Genomic DNA, 17,824 nt, shown 5'->3' with positions numbered 1-17,824 from the left:
CAGCTACCTGGAAAACTGCTCTGGGAGGGGCAGCATCAATTGTCACTGAGCGCAGAAATGACCAACACACTTGGAAATGCAGACATGAAGGGAGTTTTAAATGGCATGACCAGTGGTGCCTGGTGGACATTTCTCCAATGGGAAGAAAATACACTATTTCGCCAAAAATATTCACTCAGTTGCCTTGACTCAGGCGGCATGATGGCTCAGCTGGAAAGCGTTGACCTCAGAGTTCTGAGTTCCCGGGTTCAATCCCAGACCTGCCTGTGTCTAGTTGGATGTTCTCCCCATGCCTGCGTGGGTTTGCTCCAGGCACTTCAGTTTCCTCCCACATCCCAAAAAATGCAACATTATTTCGACACTCTAAATTGCCCCTAGGTGTGATTGTGAGTGGGGCTCTTTGTCTCAATGTGCCCAGCGATTGGCTGGCAACCAGTTCAGGGTATACCCTGCTTCCTGCCCGTTGACAGCAGGGATAGGCTCCAGCACTCCTCCGCCCCTCGTGAGGATTAGTGGCTTAGAAAATGGATGGATGGATGCCTTGACTAGGATATGAATACAATATAAACGACATCCTAAACTTAATCCATAAAGGTTCAATATGACAATGATCCACCTTCTGCATTTAAATCATCTTATCAATCATCTTAAACTCTTCTGGGAAGGTTTTTTTCCACAACGTTTAGGAGTATTTTTATGAGACTTTACTACAATTTTTCCAGCAGCACATTTCTGAGGTTACACACTGATATTGGACAGGAAGGCATTTGCTCTCGGTTTCAGTTGTAAGACAGCCAATTGTGTTCGACAGAACTGAAGTCAAGATTGTGCAGTCAAGTAAAGTTCATCCACAGCTAACTCTTTCATCAATGTCTTTATAAACCTTGATTTGTCCACTAGTGCACATTGATGTTGGAACAGGAAAGGTCATCTCCAGTGTTCCTATGAATTTGACAATCTTCAAAATATTTATCCTTGAGCTCCAGTGAAAAGAACTGTAAATGCTTCATTATATCAGGATGTTTTGGACACCTACTGTTCCTCTTCCTGTTCCAACACATCTGTGCATGAGTGACCAAAGCAATGTTCGTAAAGACATGGATGAGATGATTTGCTATGGATGAACAATGTTTACATGATCTGAAAAGTTCTCCCCATTGCCTCTCATTTTGCCTGTCCTAATCTTGTCCTGCTTCACGTGCTGTTCACACATGCCATATGCTAAGTAAAGATGAAAAATCAGCCAGAAAAACGTGTCTCAAGTTTGATAAATCACACTGAACAAGATCAAGTGCAATATTCATGAAATTGTAGCAACTCCCTTAACAATGTACAAAATTAACCTGTTTGGCAGATTAAATCCCAGATGCATCTGGTTAGAAGGGCTGCTTCCACATCTGCGCTGTAATCAAGCTTGTACCAACATTTGCAGCGGAAAACCTTTAGTTAATAAGGGCCACAGCCACTGCAAGTCGCAGGTACCACAGATGCACTGAGCTTGGTCATTTTCATTCTGAATCTATACATCCCCTTAATAAGCAATACAATCTAAATATATACCAAAATTTTAATATTGACATCAATTCTATGGCAATTTAAAGAACAAGTTACAATTTAGAGTAACGTGTTTTTCTACCAATGACAATGGAAAAATAATATCCATCTATTTTCAACAACACTTATCCTGGTTAGGGTTGCGGGGCACTGGAGGATAAGCTAGCTGACTGCGGGTTAAGGCGGACGACACCTTGAACTTGTCAGTTGCAGGGTACATGTAGACGTGGACAACCAGCCGCAGCCACATCCAGACCATCACTGAGAGGAAACCGATATCACGCTGCTCACACCAAAATCGCGCAAGTGTATCACTACACCATCAGTGACAATAAATAAATAAATAAATATATATATATATATATATATATGTATATATATATAAAACAGAAAAGCTATGCATACATTAAAAACAACAGCAGCAAACATGGCAACTAAAAGGCTGGCAAAAATTTCTCTTGTGGAGGGGATTAAAAGAACGCCATAGATCAAATGTACTGTCAATAGTTTTATAGTCGTACCTCTGATTGCGTTTCTGCTCCACACTTGCATGGTGTGGATCTTGTTCAGCGATGTCAGACGTGGAAGACACAAGTGCAGAAGTTAAGGTTTGTTCCAAGCCTTTAGCTTTTGGAAGGGCAGCAGGCCGCTTCACACTCTTCTGACTCTCTCTACCCTTCTTATCTTTCATATTCAGTTTTGCACTTGCTCTGCGACCTTTTGGTGCCTTGTGGACAAAAACATACAACACTCAGTAATTTGTTTACAGCTTTTTTAAACACCGCACAGAGAAGGAAACCACATACAATCAAGACATCATGGAAAGATGTCAGTCTGAAGGAGCACACAAATGGCAACAGAGCCTTGCTCAAGTGTACCTCGAAAGTCATCAGGTTTATTTATACATGGGGAATATTATGGAAAAATCACTTTTTAATTGCATGTATAGTTATGCATTTGGACAAAATTAGTGATACCCTTTTGTTAATGAACGAAAACACCTGATTATCACTGAAATAACTTGCAGTTGACAAAAGTAATGACAAACAAAAATGTAATGAAAAGTTAACCAACCAGACATTGTTTTTGAAATGTGGTTCAATAGAATATATATATATTTTTAAAAGAAACTCATGACAGGCTTGAAAAAAATAGCAACCTTTAATTTGTTGTTGTTTGTTGTTATGTGAATTTTCAACTTACTTTTATTTTATGTATTCACAACTTGTTTATTTTTGCTTTTTTTTTTTTACTATGTCTGCTGTCAAATTGACATTGCAAATGATAATCTCTTCTCAAATGTCTTACTTGGATGATATATTTCGCTGCCCAACTTTTTGAGGGAATACGTGCAATTAAATAATTTCATTAACTATCACCCATCAACAGGTATTTTGGTACATATTGAGGAAACTGCCCTTGTTGTCTTGGATTAGAAGGGCGCTTTTTCATTCCACAGATGTTCAACAGGATTTAGATCAAGGATCATAAAATGCCACTTCAGAATCGTCCCTTTTGCTCTTAGCTGTTTTGGGGTGTTTTTAGTTGTGTGTTTTGGGTCATTATCTTGCTGGAAGGCCAACGACTTGTTACTTATACCAAACATTTGGACACGAGGCAGTATATTTCTCTCCAGAGAAAGATTGTCTTGATATTTCATTCTACCCTACAAAGATTAAAGAAAAAGCAGAGGAGCCACAGCACAGAACCAAGGCTACTTCATGTTTCAGAGTTGGGAAAGTGCTTTTTTTCTTGGTATGTTTTACACCTTCTCAAGATCAATTATGGGAAATTCAAGCCTTGCTTTTCTATAATTTGCTGACAACTGTGGTGTCCTCCTTGGATATCCCCAATGACATCCCTTTTGCCTCAAACCAAGACAGATAGGATAATATGACTGATGTACAGCATCTTGACCGTGTAGTGTACCTTCAGTTTCTTTCCAGGTTCCTCTCTTCTTTGGCTAACACTTGTGTTATGTGTCTCTTCAGTTTGTCATCCAATTTCCTCTTACAGCCATGGCCTGGGAGGTTGAACCTTAAGCATCTAAATAGTAAATGTAACTGTTGCCACAGAAATCTCAGATTGCTGTCTGTCTGTCAGTCTGATAGCCTTTACCTTGAACATACTTCTGTGATTCTCTTTCAAATCTGCTTTGATAACTATCCATCGCTTTCTGTAATGCATGTACACTGTGGTACGCACCATGTTACTAAGCAACAGAGTAACTACTTGTCACCCTTTAAATAGACTGACTGATTCCAAATTTAAATGTACCTGTGATGCTAATTCGATGACAACCTCAGGCACCATTGTGGATTTTTATTTTTCATGAACATGCAGGTTCCAAAATGTTTTTCCATGTGAATAGTTGCGTGCCTGGAGTGCTTGCCCATCTACCAAATGTAAAATTAAATGTTCAAGTACATCTTTTTTTTTTCAAATCTATTTCTCAAAGTGTGTGGAAAATTGTAATCATTTACACAAAATCACCCCCACAGTGAACAACTGATTTGGCAGCCAGGCTAGACAAAGATCAAACATTTCCAATCAGACTGCCAAATGCTCAAGTATGGTTAAATCAGCCAGAGGTCACTTAAATTCTGACCAACTCTCAAAGACGCAAAGGTGTAAACATCACTTGGACTGGAGGCAGCCTCAGAATCCCCAGAAATATTCAATAAAATCACAAAAACAAAATCACTGGATTAGTTGTGTGTTCCTTTGTGAGAAAAATGGCCACTAGAAGAGTTGATAAAGTTATTAATTGGTGAGAAATCAGTCAGAGTGCTTCATGAAGTCTCGCTCGCTCAGGCAAAATGGCATGCTATTTCTCCGTCCCTGGTAATTATGGTAATGAAAGCCATACTCGGCTGTACTCCTCTAACCTCAAGTGATTTCAACCAGACTGTGACAAGATATCAAATACACTATAATTCTGTACTTTTTCTGTATTTTGACAGAAGTATGTACAATGAATACCCCCGTTATTCCATTTCTCTGCAGCATAATAGCTAAATGCTGGTTTACCAAGTTTGCTTTGGATTCTGTGCTCCACTATTTGCCCTGACTATGTCGATCTCAGAGTCCCACTGGGTTTATATTCCATTAGCATTTCTTTCATGAATTAAGGACCTCGACCAATTAGTGATTTATAGATCAGTAGCAGAACTTCTATTCTAAAGCTGACTGGGAGCCAGTGTAAAGAGTTTAGAATTAAAGTAATATGGGCTGACCTCTTTGTACTGGTCAGAACCAGGGATGAAGCATTCTGAATGAGCTGCAGGTGTTTAATGCTCTTTTGGGGAAGTCCATTCAGAAGACCATTATAATAGTAGAGTCTACTTGGGATAAAAGCATGGCTGTGCTTCTCATCTGCTTGGCACATGCAAGCCTTCATTCTGTGTATGTTCATCAGATGATCGATATAGTTATAGTAATTGATTTGATGGGACTTTTCAAAGTCAGAGAGGATTCTATCAGTACACCCAGGTTTTTGTACTTGGGTCTTTTGCTTTTTTTTTAAAGAGGGTGACTCTGGGTATTGACTAAAAGCAGCTCACTTTTCTTTATTACCAAAAACAATTAAATCAGTTTTGTTGTAGGTTGCCCTCTACCTGAAATCTGTAATTCCCCTCTGCCTGAATCCCCATCCCCCCTAAATCAGCCATTGACAGTGTTAACAATTACAGTCATTTGAACTCAAACTAAATTGCACTCAAACACATGATCATGAAGTGCTTTGAGAGGCTAGTTCCACATCACATTAGAGGCTCACACCCTCCCTCCTTCGATCTCTACCAGTTTGCCTAGAGAGGAAACCGCTGCTGCTTATCGCAATAGCGCGCCAAACTCCAATGAGCTTCCTGCAACACAAAGGGAAATATGTGAGGCTGCATTTCATAGACTTTAGCTCAGCTTTTAATACTATCGTCTCAGGTATTTTGGTTGACAAACTCTCCCTCCTTGGACTATCTTCTTCCATCTGCTGGATTAAAGACTTTCTCACAAACTGTCCACAGTCAATCAGACTTGGCCAACACCTCTCTTCCTTAATCACCCTCACCGCCGGGTCCTCCAATGTTGTGTACTGACCCCTCTCCAATACTCTCTGACTGCATACCAGCCCATCCCAGCAACTCAGTCATCAAGTTTGTTGATGAGACCACCGTGATTGGGCTCATCTCAAAAAAGATGAGTCTGCTGACAGAGATGAGATTGTAAATTTGTCAATGTGGTGTTCAGCAAACAACTTCAAACAAAACACCACAAAGATGAAAGAAATTATCCTGGACTATCAGAAGTGGGGCATGGACCCAGTCCCACTGTTCATCAATAGGGAGTGTGTGAAGAGGGTCCACTCCTTCAGATTTCTGGAAGTCTACATCACAGATAAACTCAACTGGACTGTAAATATCATGACGGTAGTGAAAAAGGCCCAGCAACGACTTCATCTCCTGAGATTATGCAGGAAGAACAATCTGAAAGGTAAGATGCTGCTGGCTTTCTACAGAACCACCATGGAGAGCATCCTCATAACCTGCATCACCGTGTGGTACATGTACAACAGTGGACATAAAAACCCCTGCAAGGAGTGATCAACAGCGCACAGAAGATCACCTGGTGCTCTCTGCTCTCCCTAGCGGACATTCCCAACTCCTGCTATCAAATAAAAGCTGCTCACCACCGGTTTAACCTGTTCCCCTCTTGACAGACGTTACAGGTCCAACAAAACATGGACAAGCGTACTCAAAGACAGCTTTTTCCCTAGAGCCATCAATTCCTTAAACTTAAAAGCATTAAAATTTCAGTACTGTAATTTAAAATTATGCATCTCAACTCTGTTTCCTTGCTTTTTTTGGTTTTAATAATCTTACCAAGGCCTGGACACGTTATGCATTTATTTATTCATTTTTACGTTCTTTTAGCAATGACTATGCCTTAATTGTACATTTTTTAATATGTTTTTTTTTTTTTTTACCTCATATCTAAGATGTTCTATTTTATTCATGCAAGGACGTTATGGAGACGCGCTTATTACGTTGTATGCACAGTCATATAATGATGACATTAATGGCTTTTGATTTGATTTTGATTTAATTGAAGATACCGTGTCCTCCTTAATTATTGGCACCCCCAGTTAAGATGTGTTAAAAGCCTTAAAATAAATTCAGTGTTTATTGCATAAGAATACTGTTGCACTAAACATTTTAGGAAAATGTAACCTTCAACTCAAATGAATTGTAAGAAAATAAAAAAATCCCTGACTAAAAAATAATTATTTTTCATTAATTCACCTGTTCCACAATTATTGGCACCCTTAACAATTCCCAAGAAATAAATATAATTGAAGCATTTCTGTCATTTCTACAGTACTTTGCAAAGTTCACCAGAGTATGTAGGAACATTAGATTAGTAATTCACCACTTCCTGTTTCCCTGGGGTATAAATATGACATGACACAGAGGTCATTTCTCTCACCAACTCTTAAACATGGGAAAGACAATGGAACACAGCATACAAGTGAGGTAGATGTGCGTCGACCTTCACAGGTCAAGCAGAGGCTACAAGAAGATTGCCAATCAACTGCAGCTGCCCATATCTACTGTGAGAGGAATAATTAAGAAGTTCAAAACAACTGGAACAGTCGTAAACAAGCCTGGATGAGGACCCATGTTTATTTTGCCACCACGCACAGTGAGGAGGATGGTAAGAGAAATCAAATGATCTCCCTAGCTCACTTTTTCAGAATTACAACAAATGGTAGCATCCTGGGGTCACAAGGTCTCCAAATCAACCATCAGGCGCTGTCTACATGCCAACAAGCTGTTTGGGAGGCATGCACGGAGAAAACCTTTCCTCACTCACAATCATAAACACAAACGTCTGGAGTTCGCCAGGCCGTATAGGGGCTTCAACTGGGACCATGTGCTTTGGTCAGATGAGAGCAAGATTGACCTTTTTGGCAACAAACACTCTAAGTGAGTCTGGCGTGCCACGAAAGATGTGCATGCTGAAAAGGACCTCATACCCACTGTGAAGTATGGGGTTGGGCCAGTGATCCTGTGGGGCTGTTCCACTTCCAAAGGCCCTGAGAACCTTGTTAGGGTGCATGGCATCATGAATGCTTTGAAATAACAGGACATTTAAAATCAAAATCTGTTGCCCTCTGCCCGAAAGGTGAATATGGGTCGTCACTGGGTCTTTCAGCAAGACAATGACCCTAAACATATGGCCAAATCTACACAGAAATGGTTCACCAGAAACAAAATCAAGCTCCTCCCATCTCAGTGCCCAGACCTCAACCCCATTGAAAACCTGTGGGGTGAGCTGAAGAGGAGAGGAACCAGGTCTCTGGATGATTTAGAGAGATTCTGCAAAGAGGAATGGCTGAAGATCCCTCTTTCTATCTTTTCCCATCTTGTGAAAAATTATAGGAGAAGATTAGGTGCTGTTTTGTTGGCAAAAGGGGGGTGGAACAAAGTATTAACACCAGGGGTGCTAATAATTGTGACACACATTATTTGATGTCAAATAATTATTTATGTGGGATTTTTTTCCCCACTAGATAAATGCACTTGTATTGAAGGTTGGATTTTTCTCTTTTTTTCCATGAAGGTCCCATATTATTTAGAAAAAATATATATTAGAAGCTAAAAAACACATCTTAACCAGGGGTGCCAATAATTATGGAGGGCACTGTAATTTTGGCTCATCCAGTTATTTATCTGTTCTAGACAGTGAAACAACACCTCAATTGGACTATAATCATCTGGAGACACTGCTAGATATAACAGTGTCATCTGCATAGCACATGATAGTCAAAATTAAAGTTCTGAAGAATTTGACCCAAGGGTAGCATTAAGAGACTTTACCTTGATTGATTGTACATCTTCATCATCTTCCTCTTTTCTTTCATCTTGTTCATCTCCAGCAGAACGACTCAGAAAAGTGAAACAATTACAGTTTAGTTGTCGTTTAGCTCGCTCCCTATTTTTGGGCAGATGAATCACTGAGAAGGTAAGAGGAGGAGGGATAGAAAGTGTGCCTGTTCCCAACCCCAGATCATCCAGTACCTATGGAGGTTCAAAAGCCAAACCAAAAGACATGAGTAAGAAATATACTGCCGGGATGAATCATAAATGCAGGATTAAAACGATATTTGTTGGCTCTACCTCATTTAGTGGAGGCAGGGCTTTTCTTTTGAACAATTCAACTACATCTGGATAGTCTTTGCCTGTGAGTTTAAGAAGGATGTGAGGGATGATGTTGGGTTTCTCTGCTGCCTTTTCTGCTTTGAGGGCTGTCTCAATCTGATTATATGGAGATGGGATCTTGCTAGTCGATTTTTTGCTCTTCTTTGCCGCAGGAGTCTGTAAATAGGACCAGTGGTATGGACACTGAAGATTCCAGAAAATGAAAATTTTCAAATACAACAAATATTACTCTGTGCAAATTAATCTGTCTACAAGTAGTCCATCCATTTCATGAGCTGGTTATCCTCACAAGCGTCACGGGAGTCCTGAAGCCTATCCCAACTATCATCAGGAAGGAGGCAGGGTACATCCTGAACTGATTGCCAGCCAATTCCAGAGCACATGGAGACAAACAGTCACATTCACCTAAGGGCAATTTAGACTATCGAATCAATGGATGTTTTTGGGATGAGGGAGAAAATCAGAAGGCCTGGAGAAACCCACGCAGGTACGGGGAGAACATGCAAACTCCACACAGGCGGACTGGGATTTGAACCTCGGTCCTCAGAACAGTGAGGCCAATGGTCTACAGCTGTGCCACCACAAATAGCTTAATTGCAAATGAAATGTAACAATGTAAGACAAGTACCTGTTTTTCTGTTGGGGGCTCTTCTGGGGCTGGTGGAGGCTCCTGACCTGGAAGCGGGACCCTCAACATGCAGTTTACACGGTCCCAATGTTGAAGAATGTGTTCCACCTGAGTTTGGATCTTCTCATATGCATTGAACATACTGTGCAGTTTATCTATCGTTTGCTAGGAAAGATGATGACACAAGTAACACAAATAAACTCCCAGAATGTTGGTTTGAAAATCTTTTGAGTTGATCGCCAGCCAAAATTGACAAAGTAATGCTTTATTCTGTTTAATGGTCAACCCACCACTTCTGAGTCTTGATCAGATTGCATGTCTCTATTGGTTTCATCTTTGCTCTTTTCGTCTTTGCCCTGATCTTGATCTTTCTTGTCCACTAGTGATTCTTTTGAGGATGGTATTCGAGGTGCGGCCATTGCACTAGATGGCTAAAGGGACAGGATCATTTAAAAAATAATTACTTGTATTTCTAGCTTGCATACATATCACGGGTAACATTTTGTAAAGGCCACTTTGGAAAGCGCTTGCAAAGGACTTTCAGACAAAATAACCATACATCCATACATCCTGAGCCGCTTATCCTCACAGGGGGCGTGGGAGTCCCAGCTATCCCAGCTATTTATGGGTAGGAGCCAGGGTACACTGAACTGGTTGCCAACCAATCACAGGACACACAGAGACAAGCAACCATTTGCACTCACAACCATACCTAATGGCCCCGTCACACCATGACGTTCTGGTCAACGTTCTCTGAACATTTCAATCGTTCTATTTTTCAGCATTCTCAAATGCGGATGACACATCTGGCATGTGATTAACGTCTGTCTAACGCATGACTTAATGTGTGTCTAACGCACGAGAAGCGTGTAACAGCGACCAAATAAGGTACCCCTAAAAACCATTAGCGTGTGCTAACGTGTCACTGTCACTTTGTCAACGTTAGACGAGCGTGTTGAGCATATGACTAAACGGGTGAATAACGACAGAATACCGTTTTACTGGCGTGTAATTTTTACAGTGGAACGGGAACAAAAACGTTGGAAATTTCATACTCACTTCAGTTGTTCTCGTGAGTTTGAACAGTCAGTATCATGCCGCCTAGACGAAAAAAAGGTGGGGTGCGGACTTCAGCCACTAGCGCTGCAAGTAAGAATTCAAAGCATCGGTTTATATACCCATATGCATGGACTTTCAGGAAACACTCGAATAACGCTCAATGGACGCCAAAGGACGTTCGTTTGATTTTAGTTACACGTTGTTTGAGCCAGGGGATTGTTCAGTGGTCGTTGAGCGGTCGCCAGTGAGTCGTTCACTGCAAAGCAAATGATTAAGAAACAACCAAGTAATGCTACAGTAACGACTGACTAATGATAGCCAAACGCATGCAACACTCGGCGAACATTAGTAAAACGTTCCACGAATGTTCTTGAATGTTCTGCAGCATTTAAAATTAAACGTTGATGAACGCTGGTCTAGGTGAGAACTTTTGTGCGTGTTCAAAACTTTCTTTCCCGGCTCCACATACCACCAATGTCGCCACCTTCTTGATCCATTTTGGAGAATTATTTGGTCATCTATGTGCACTCTGCTAGGTTCTAGTAGACACTCTGCCACAGTCGCAATTGCTGTTACTTTGTTTCTTGTTACAGAAAGGAATGTAAAAATGGCTAGTGGAAATGGCCAAACAATGCAGCCTGTGCCATTCTCGTCAACACCAGCCGTTCCGACACATCCGACAAGAGGAAGGACTGTAGTATATACGTATTCAAAACAGGACGCGTGGGTTGGGCTTACTGCAGGATACATGCAGTGACATCAGCGCGGTCACCTAAGTGCGGATATAATGAAGCCTTTAGGGGCTTCAGCAGGGACTACTTCATTTCAATTTCATTTTCATTTTCTCCATATTTCCTTTAGGATGCATTCTTCAGAAGCTGGTGCCATTTTGAGCCATTACTCCCTATGGTTGTTGCATTGAAAACAAGTCCAAGAATGACAATACTCTTAAGACAAAATATATCAATGCTTAAATTATGTAATATTGTAAACAAAAATTATATCCATCCATCCATCCATCCATTTTCTTAGCCGCTTATCCTCAAAAGAGTCCTTGGAGTACTGGAGCCTATCCCAGCTGTCATCGGGCAGGAGGCAGGGTAAACCCAGAACTGGTTGCCAGCCAATCGCAGGGCACATAGAGAAAGACAACAGCCGCACTCACAATCAGACCTAGGGGCAATTTAGAATGTCCAATTAATGTTGCATGTTTTTGGGATGTGGGAGGAAAATGGGGTGCCCAGACAAAACCCACGCAGGCAGGGGAACAACATGCAAACTCCACATAGGCGGGGCCAGAATTGAACCTGAGTTCTCAGAACTGTGAGGCCAATGTCCTCCAGCTCATCCATGGTGCCATCCAAAAACATAATAAGTACAAAAATACAAAAAATAAGTTAAAAAGTACAAATGGAGAAAGTTAACGGAGATGTTCTGATGGGCTGCCAAATCATAGACGCTCATAACTTAAAAAAGGAATGATATCTGCTTGAAAACAAAAACAAAAATGCTGTAAACACCTACTAAACAGTATGAAAGGGTGGAAAAGTACAAATAAAGGGTATTTTTTTTTTAATGAAAAAGTTTTTTGAATAAAAAGTGCCAACCTGCTTACTGTCCACAGAACCCTTTTTCCGTGAGACTTGTTTGCTTTCCTTAACTACACCCTTTTTAGTCTTCTTTTTTAACTCTTCGAGTTTCACTTTCTTCAAATCATCCTGCTGCTTTTTGTCCTTCTGCATTTTCATGATTCGCTCAAGAACTCTGACAGATAGAAATATATAGTGTTCAGTCAGTGTCAACGAAGGTTAATGAAGGTACATTATTGTGAGATCTGGAGGTGACTGGAGGTGACTGTACAGTGAAGAAAATAAGTATTTGAACACCCTGCTATAGTGCAAGTTCTCCCACTTAGAAATCATGGAGGGGTCTGACATTTTCATTATAGGTGCATGCCCACTGTGAGAGAGATAATCTAAAAAGAAAAATCCAGAAATTACAATGTATGATTTTTTTTTAACGATTTATTTGTGTGATACAGCTGTAAAATAAATATTTTAACACTTGGGAAAACCAATGTTAATATTTGGTACAGTAGCCTTTGTTTGCAATTACAGAGACCAAACGTTTCCTCTAGTTGTTCACCATACTGCAGGAGGGATTTTGGCCCACTCCTCCACACAGATATTCTCTAGATCAGACATGTTTCTGGGCTCTCGCCGCGAAACACGGACTTCAACTCCCTCCAAAAATTTTATATTGGGTTTAGGTCTGGAGACTGGCGAGGCCATGGCAGAACCTTGATATGCTTCTTATGGAGCCACTCATTGGTTTTCCTAGCTGTGTGCCTCGGGTCATTGTCACGTTGAAAGACCCAGCCACGACCCATCTTCAATGCTCTGACAATAAGAGGAGGAAAGAGGTTGTTCCCCAAAATGTCACAAAACATGGTTGCGGTCATCCTCTCCTTAATATAGTGCAGTCATACTGTCCCATGTGCAGAAAAACACCCTCAAAGCATGATGCTACCAACCCCATGCTTCACAATCGGTATGGTGTTCCTGGGATGGAACTCATTATTCGTCTTCCTCCAAACACTGTTCGTGAAATTATGACCAAAAAGTTCCATTTTGGTCTTATCTGACAACAAAACTTTCTCTCATGACACCTCTCTATCATCCAAATGGTCATTGGCAAACTTAAGATTGGCCTTGACATGTGCTGGTTTAAGCAGGGGATCCTTCCGTGCCATGCGTGATTTCAAGCCATGATGTCTTAGTGTTTTACCAACAGTCACCTTGGAAATGGTGGTCCCAGCTCTTTTCAGGTCATTGACCAAGTCCTGTCGTGTGGTCGTGGGCTGATTCCTCATCTTTCTAAGGATCATTAAGACTCCACGAGGTGATATCTGGCATGGGGCTCCACTCCGATTGAGATTGACCGTCATGTTTAGCTTCATACAGTTTGCAGCTGTATCACACAAATTGTTAAAAAAATCATACATTGTAATTTCTGGATTTTTCTTTTTAGATTATCTCTCACACAGCGGACATGCACCTACGATGAAAATTCCAGACCCCTCCATGATTTCTAAGTGGCAGAACTTGCAATATAACAGGGTGTTCAAATACTTATTTTCCTCACTGTTGTTATGCCATCATTACTTGAGTTTCTTTTGCTTCTGTCGTTCATTAATACGATCTTTCTCTTCCTCTGGCAGAGCTTCATATTCCTCTTCATCCAAGTTCTGCAGCCACTCCTCCTCCTTTTGTGCTTGTTCCTTCAGCAATGCATCTGTCCAATGCCCAGTGCACATTTTTTATGACAATTAATAACTAAACATGGAATAAATAGTCCGTATGATCATTGGGTAAGTTACTGAGAGTTACTCGTACTAAATTGTAAAATTCTAGGTGCATATTTTTTTCTGAAAATAATAGTTTTATGTATTAATTTACCTTCAGCTTTTCTTTTTGCCCTCATCCGAGCTTTTAGGGCACTGTATGTGTCAGATAAGTTGATCGCGTAAATGTGTTTACGGTTATTGAGGGCCTTGAGAACAACTTGAAGAGAGTATGCCACTGACGATGTATAGACTGAATCAAGACCATGAATTATGATGCCACAATAGCAGTCATCTGACTAAATCACAAGAGCAACCATAAAAAAGAAGAAAAAGGTAATGATTAAATATATCAATTGTTTGGTAAAAATAGAATATAATTAATTGCATACTACCTGAAACCTCTCTGCCAGGATATCAACCAGGAGTTGTTCAGGCAAGAGATTGCTGAGTGTTGTCTTATTCATTGGCTGAAACAGAAGCCAAGTCAAGTCGAATTTATTGATAGAGCGCATCATCACAAGGTAATGAGTGAGCTGTACATGACTCAAAACATTTTTAAAATAAAGGGTATATGATTTATAAACAAAGTAAACTTAAAATCATGTTCTGCCATGCAGTTCCGCATTTGTTGCCTTGAGGGCGCATCTGCACCCTCTCTTTCGCTCCCCTCTCTCTTCACAGCACCCGTCTTCAATTGACCCCTCCCTACAGGGCACTTAACCACGCCTCCTTAAGTTACGTCACCCCACGTGGGCTAACCTCAGACAAACAATTAGCAAAACTGGCGGCGCAGGAAGAAAAGACTAGAGCAAAATTGTCCGATTTACCAGCTGATTTCTCACTCGCATTCTTAGCGAATAGTGAAATATCGTTGAAAAGCAGACAGCAGGGCTTCAAGTATTTCAGCGAGGGGTATTTCAATGGTATTTACATGCATATCGACGAAGAAAACATTGATATTAGTGCGAGATCTTTCCAGAGTCAGAGGAAGAGCGAGAAGTCACATAATATAATATATTATAACCCAAAGACAAATTCGTCATTGACAGTTTCCTATTTTCGTGTTACATATCACACTTGTGTGCAGAATCTGTATGTGTATCCGTATAGCCGTTTGTGAACCGCCGTATGAAGGAAAAGAAGGCGAGGCTTGATTTACGAGTTGTTTCGCTTGTTTTCTTTGTGTAACGTCACGCGCTCCCCTCAATAATTATTCTTGAATTATTGCCGAACCTACGTAAGTCCCGACCGAGTACAACAATCACTACTTTATAGTGTCCTCAAACATCCTTCCTTCAGTCTTGGTGTCTCGGTGCACGTCGAAGGCTTTTTAGGACTCGCTAGTCCAGTTTAGCTTAGCTCGGTAGCCGCCAACAGACACACGTTTGTGCAGTCAGATCATCGCAAAATATCGCTCAACACAGATCAAGTGTGTCAATCATTCACACGTAGCTATGTTATGGAAGCGAAGAACTGCTAATTCATTTATATGAGACATGTATTGAAAATCAAATATAGGGCATACCTTCGTGCAAACATAGTCCCGTTTAGCTTAGCTCCCTACCTCTATTACCCTTTCCTCAATAATCTGTTCATCATCACACATCTGCCTCTGCCTGCTCTCGGGTCCAGCTCTTTGTACATGAGAGAAAACTTTGGCCACCATGGAACCAGAAAACTTGGAGGTGAGAACGACTCCACTCACCCACCACAGAGTCTCTATCAATGAATAAGAACGGACAGTCCAGGAACTCATGGAATCATTGCATTCCCACGGGTAACAGGTATTCCTTCTTTCTTCCCATTTGCAACCCGACCCAATTCCATTACACCATCCACCTGAGCCCGCAGCCCCCAAGCCACTCTGCACTCCATACAAAGAACCTCATCAGAAGATTCAGTGAATTGCTGAGTTGTCGAAAAAAAAGTCCATAGAAGACTCTTTGTTGCTTAGCAAGTCATTTCTTGTGTACTAGAGTCCCGAGACGACCGAAAAACACAAACGTAAACAAAACCAGAGAGCACGTACCGAAGGCCACCCCGGATACAGACAGGATTGACAGATTCACAGCCTGAATGACCCGCCATGGTAGGGGACTCGCACCAAACTTTGGGCGGACTGCTTTTTAATCCTTCAATGTCGGCTCTTTGTTGGACAAAATAACTGGGAATGACCTCACTTCTGGAACTTGATGTGTTTTCCTGACCTCCGGAGGCTCAGGCCATTTGACTTTCATTGAACTTTAATGCATTTCGGGGCAGTCACCTGCAGCCCAGGAGCTCCATTCAGGGGCACCGACAGGCAGGGGCTGGGATGGGACGGTGGGTCTTCTCCCAGCGGACTTAATCAATGCTATCTTATGACTTATGCTCTGACTTGGGAGTTTCAAAAGTCAGTCAAGTCACTTGCAATGTCCCGCTGTTAGCCTGTGTCATGGCCCCCCTCCTGAGAACTAATCTGGCCACCTTGGTTTATGTATTCAGTTTTCGCTAACATGTTCAGATTTGACCTCCAACCATACAGTTATCCTATTGATTAATCCAAAGAAGCATTTGTTACTAACCATCACGGCAATGCAGCACAATCGTCCACTGCATTATGGTAGAATTCCTCCCCGGTTCTCCATTTGTTTGCCTCTTTTTCTGTTACTCCTTAAGATGTTTGATCACCCTGTCCAGGGCAAAGAAGCCACACGTTGTCTCCTCTTGGTCTCACAAGGTTCTAGGTCCATCACCGAATATTGCCTCAACTTCTGTGTCCTCACTAGCAAATGTGGATGAGATGAGGCAACACTCTGAAATTTTCCCCAATGGCCTCACCAACCAAATGAAAGATGAGCTCGATGTCCGGGATGAGCCCTCCTCTCTTGAGGCTCTAATTGACCATGCTATCGATAAAAGGAGACACAATAGGGCCCGTGAGCATGATCTTAACTCGTGGAAACACTCTTCCACATTAAGCACCCTGATAGCAGTCCCCCTGGCTCCTCTATCGCACTCCACACTTTCGCTAACATTCTGATGTACCAGATGAGGCCACGCAAATTAGCAAAACATGTTTAGACCCCTAAGAGTGTCAGTGTCAGGATACCTAGTGGCTGTTCATTTATTGTGGTCAATCTGATCGTTTTACTTCCTTGTGCCCTCTCTGACAAAAAGACCAGCCTCAAACCAATGTCCATGATTTGAGCCAAACGTCTGTTCCTGCGAGCTCTCCCCCCTCATGATGGTGTCCTGCGTACATTATAATTTCTGCTCAAAACCACCCCATTACTTCCCTCATTGATTCTGGTGCCGATGATAGTTACATTTATGAGGAATTAATACACAAACTCCAAGTTCCCCTTCAACCACTCCCATCACCGAAAAATGTCATCTCCTACACATTTTTGCAAAGAAAAAAATATTTTCAGTCCCTCTCATGATGGTTCCTGCGTACATTATAATTTCTGCTCAAAACCACCCCATTACTGCCCTCATTGATTCTGGTGCCGATGATAGTTACATTTATGAGGAATTAATACACAAACTCCAAGTTCCCCTTCAACCACTCCCATCACCAAAAAATGGGTCATCTCCTCCACATTTTTGCAAAGAAAAAAATATTTTCAGTCCCAGTGGTCTATTTGATTCTGTTTTCAGATAAACACCTAGTATGTGTTAAAACATTAGAATGCAAAAACACAGATTTCTAACAACAGGCCAAAAAATCTTAAATACACTCAATTAGGACTTGAGAAAATGTACCATGCTGCTGTGGGTGCTTCCTTTCTCCTTCTGAGTTCTTGACTCAGTACTGCTGTTATCAGCAGGTTTTGAATGAGTTTCAGTGGGAACTGAGTTCGGCGAAACAGCTGTAGCTTCACATGGTGAATCCGCTCTTAATCCGATATCTGCGGATAACTGAACTGGAAGAAAAATTATATATTGACTTCAATCCTTAAATATGCGAGATATCTACACCTCTCATAAGTAATTAATAAATACTGCAGCAGCATATGTGATGTAATTTCCAAAAAA

General features: G+C 41.3%; 1 protein-coding gene across 2 annotated transcripts in view; it reads right to left on the bottom strand.

Moving 5' to 3' along the window:
* hydin (HYDIN axonemal central pair apparatus protein) overlaps window positions 1-17,824 on the bottom strand; it is a 136,664-nt gene that overhangs the window by 46,241 nt on the left and 72,599 nt on the right. For both annotated transcript variants that reach the window (XM_061822146.1, XM_061822147.1), the window contains exons 40-49: window positions 17,552-17,712; window positions 14,197-14,271; window positions 13,917-14,100; window positions 13,623-13,752; window positions 12,066-12,222; window positions 9,690-9,830; window positions 9,400-9,564; window positions 8,730-8,927; window positions 8,430-8,630; window positions 2,076-2,281 (exon numbers count right to left, since the gene is read on the bottom strand). In XM_061822146.1, coding sequence (XP_061678130.1) covers window positions 2,076-2,281; window positions 8,430-8,630; window positions 8,730-8,927; window positions 9,400-9,564; window positions 9,690-9,830; window positions 12,066-12,222; window positions 13,623-13,752; window positions 13,917-14,100; window positions 14,197-14,271; window positions 17,552-17,712 — 1,618 coding nt within the window. The remainder of the gene's footprint in view (window positions 1-2,075; window positions 2,282-8,429; window positions 8,631-8,729; window positions 8,928-9,399; window positions 9,565-9,689; window positions 9,831-12,065; window positions 12,223-13,622; window positions 13,753-13,916; window positions 14,101-14,196; window positions 14,272-17,551; window positions 17,713-17,824) is intronic.

Source organism: Syngnathoides biaculeatus, chromosome 6, assembly GCF_019802595.1.
Source record: "Syngnathoides biaculeatus isolate LvHL_M chromosome 6, ASM1980259v1, whole genome shotgun sequence".
NCBI classification, from domain to species: Eukaryota; Metazoa; Chordata; class Actinopteri; order Syngnathiformes; family Syngnathidae; genus Syngnathoides; species Syngnathoides biaculeatus.
The sequence above is the reverse complement of the archived record's forward strand: the minus strand, read 5'-3'. Positions and strand labels throughout refer to the sequence as shown.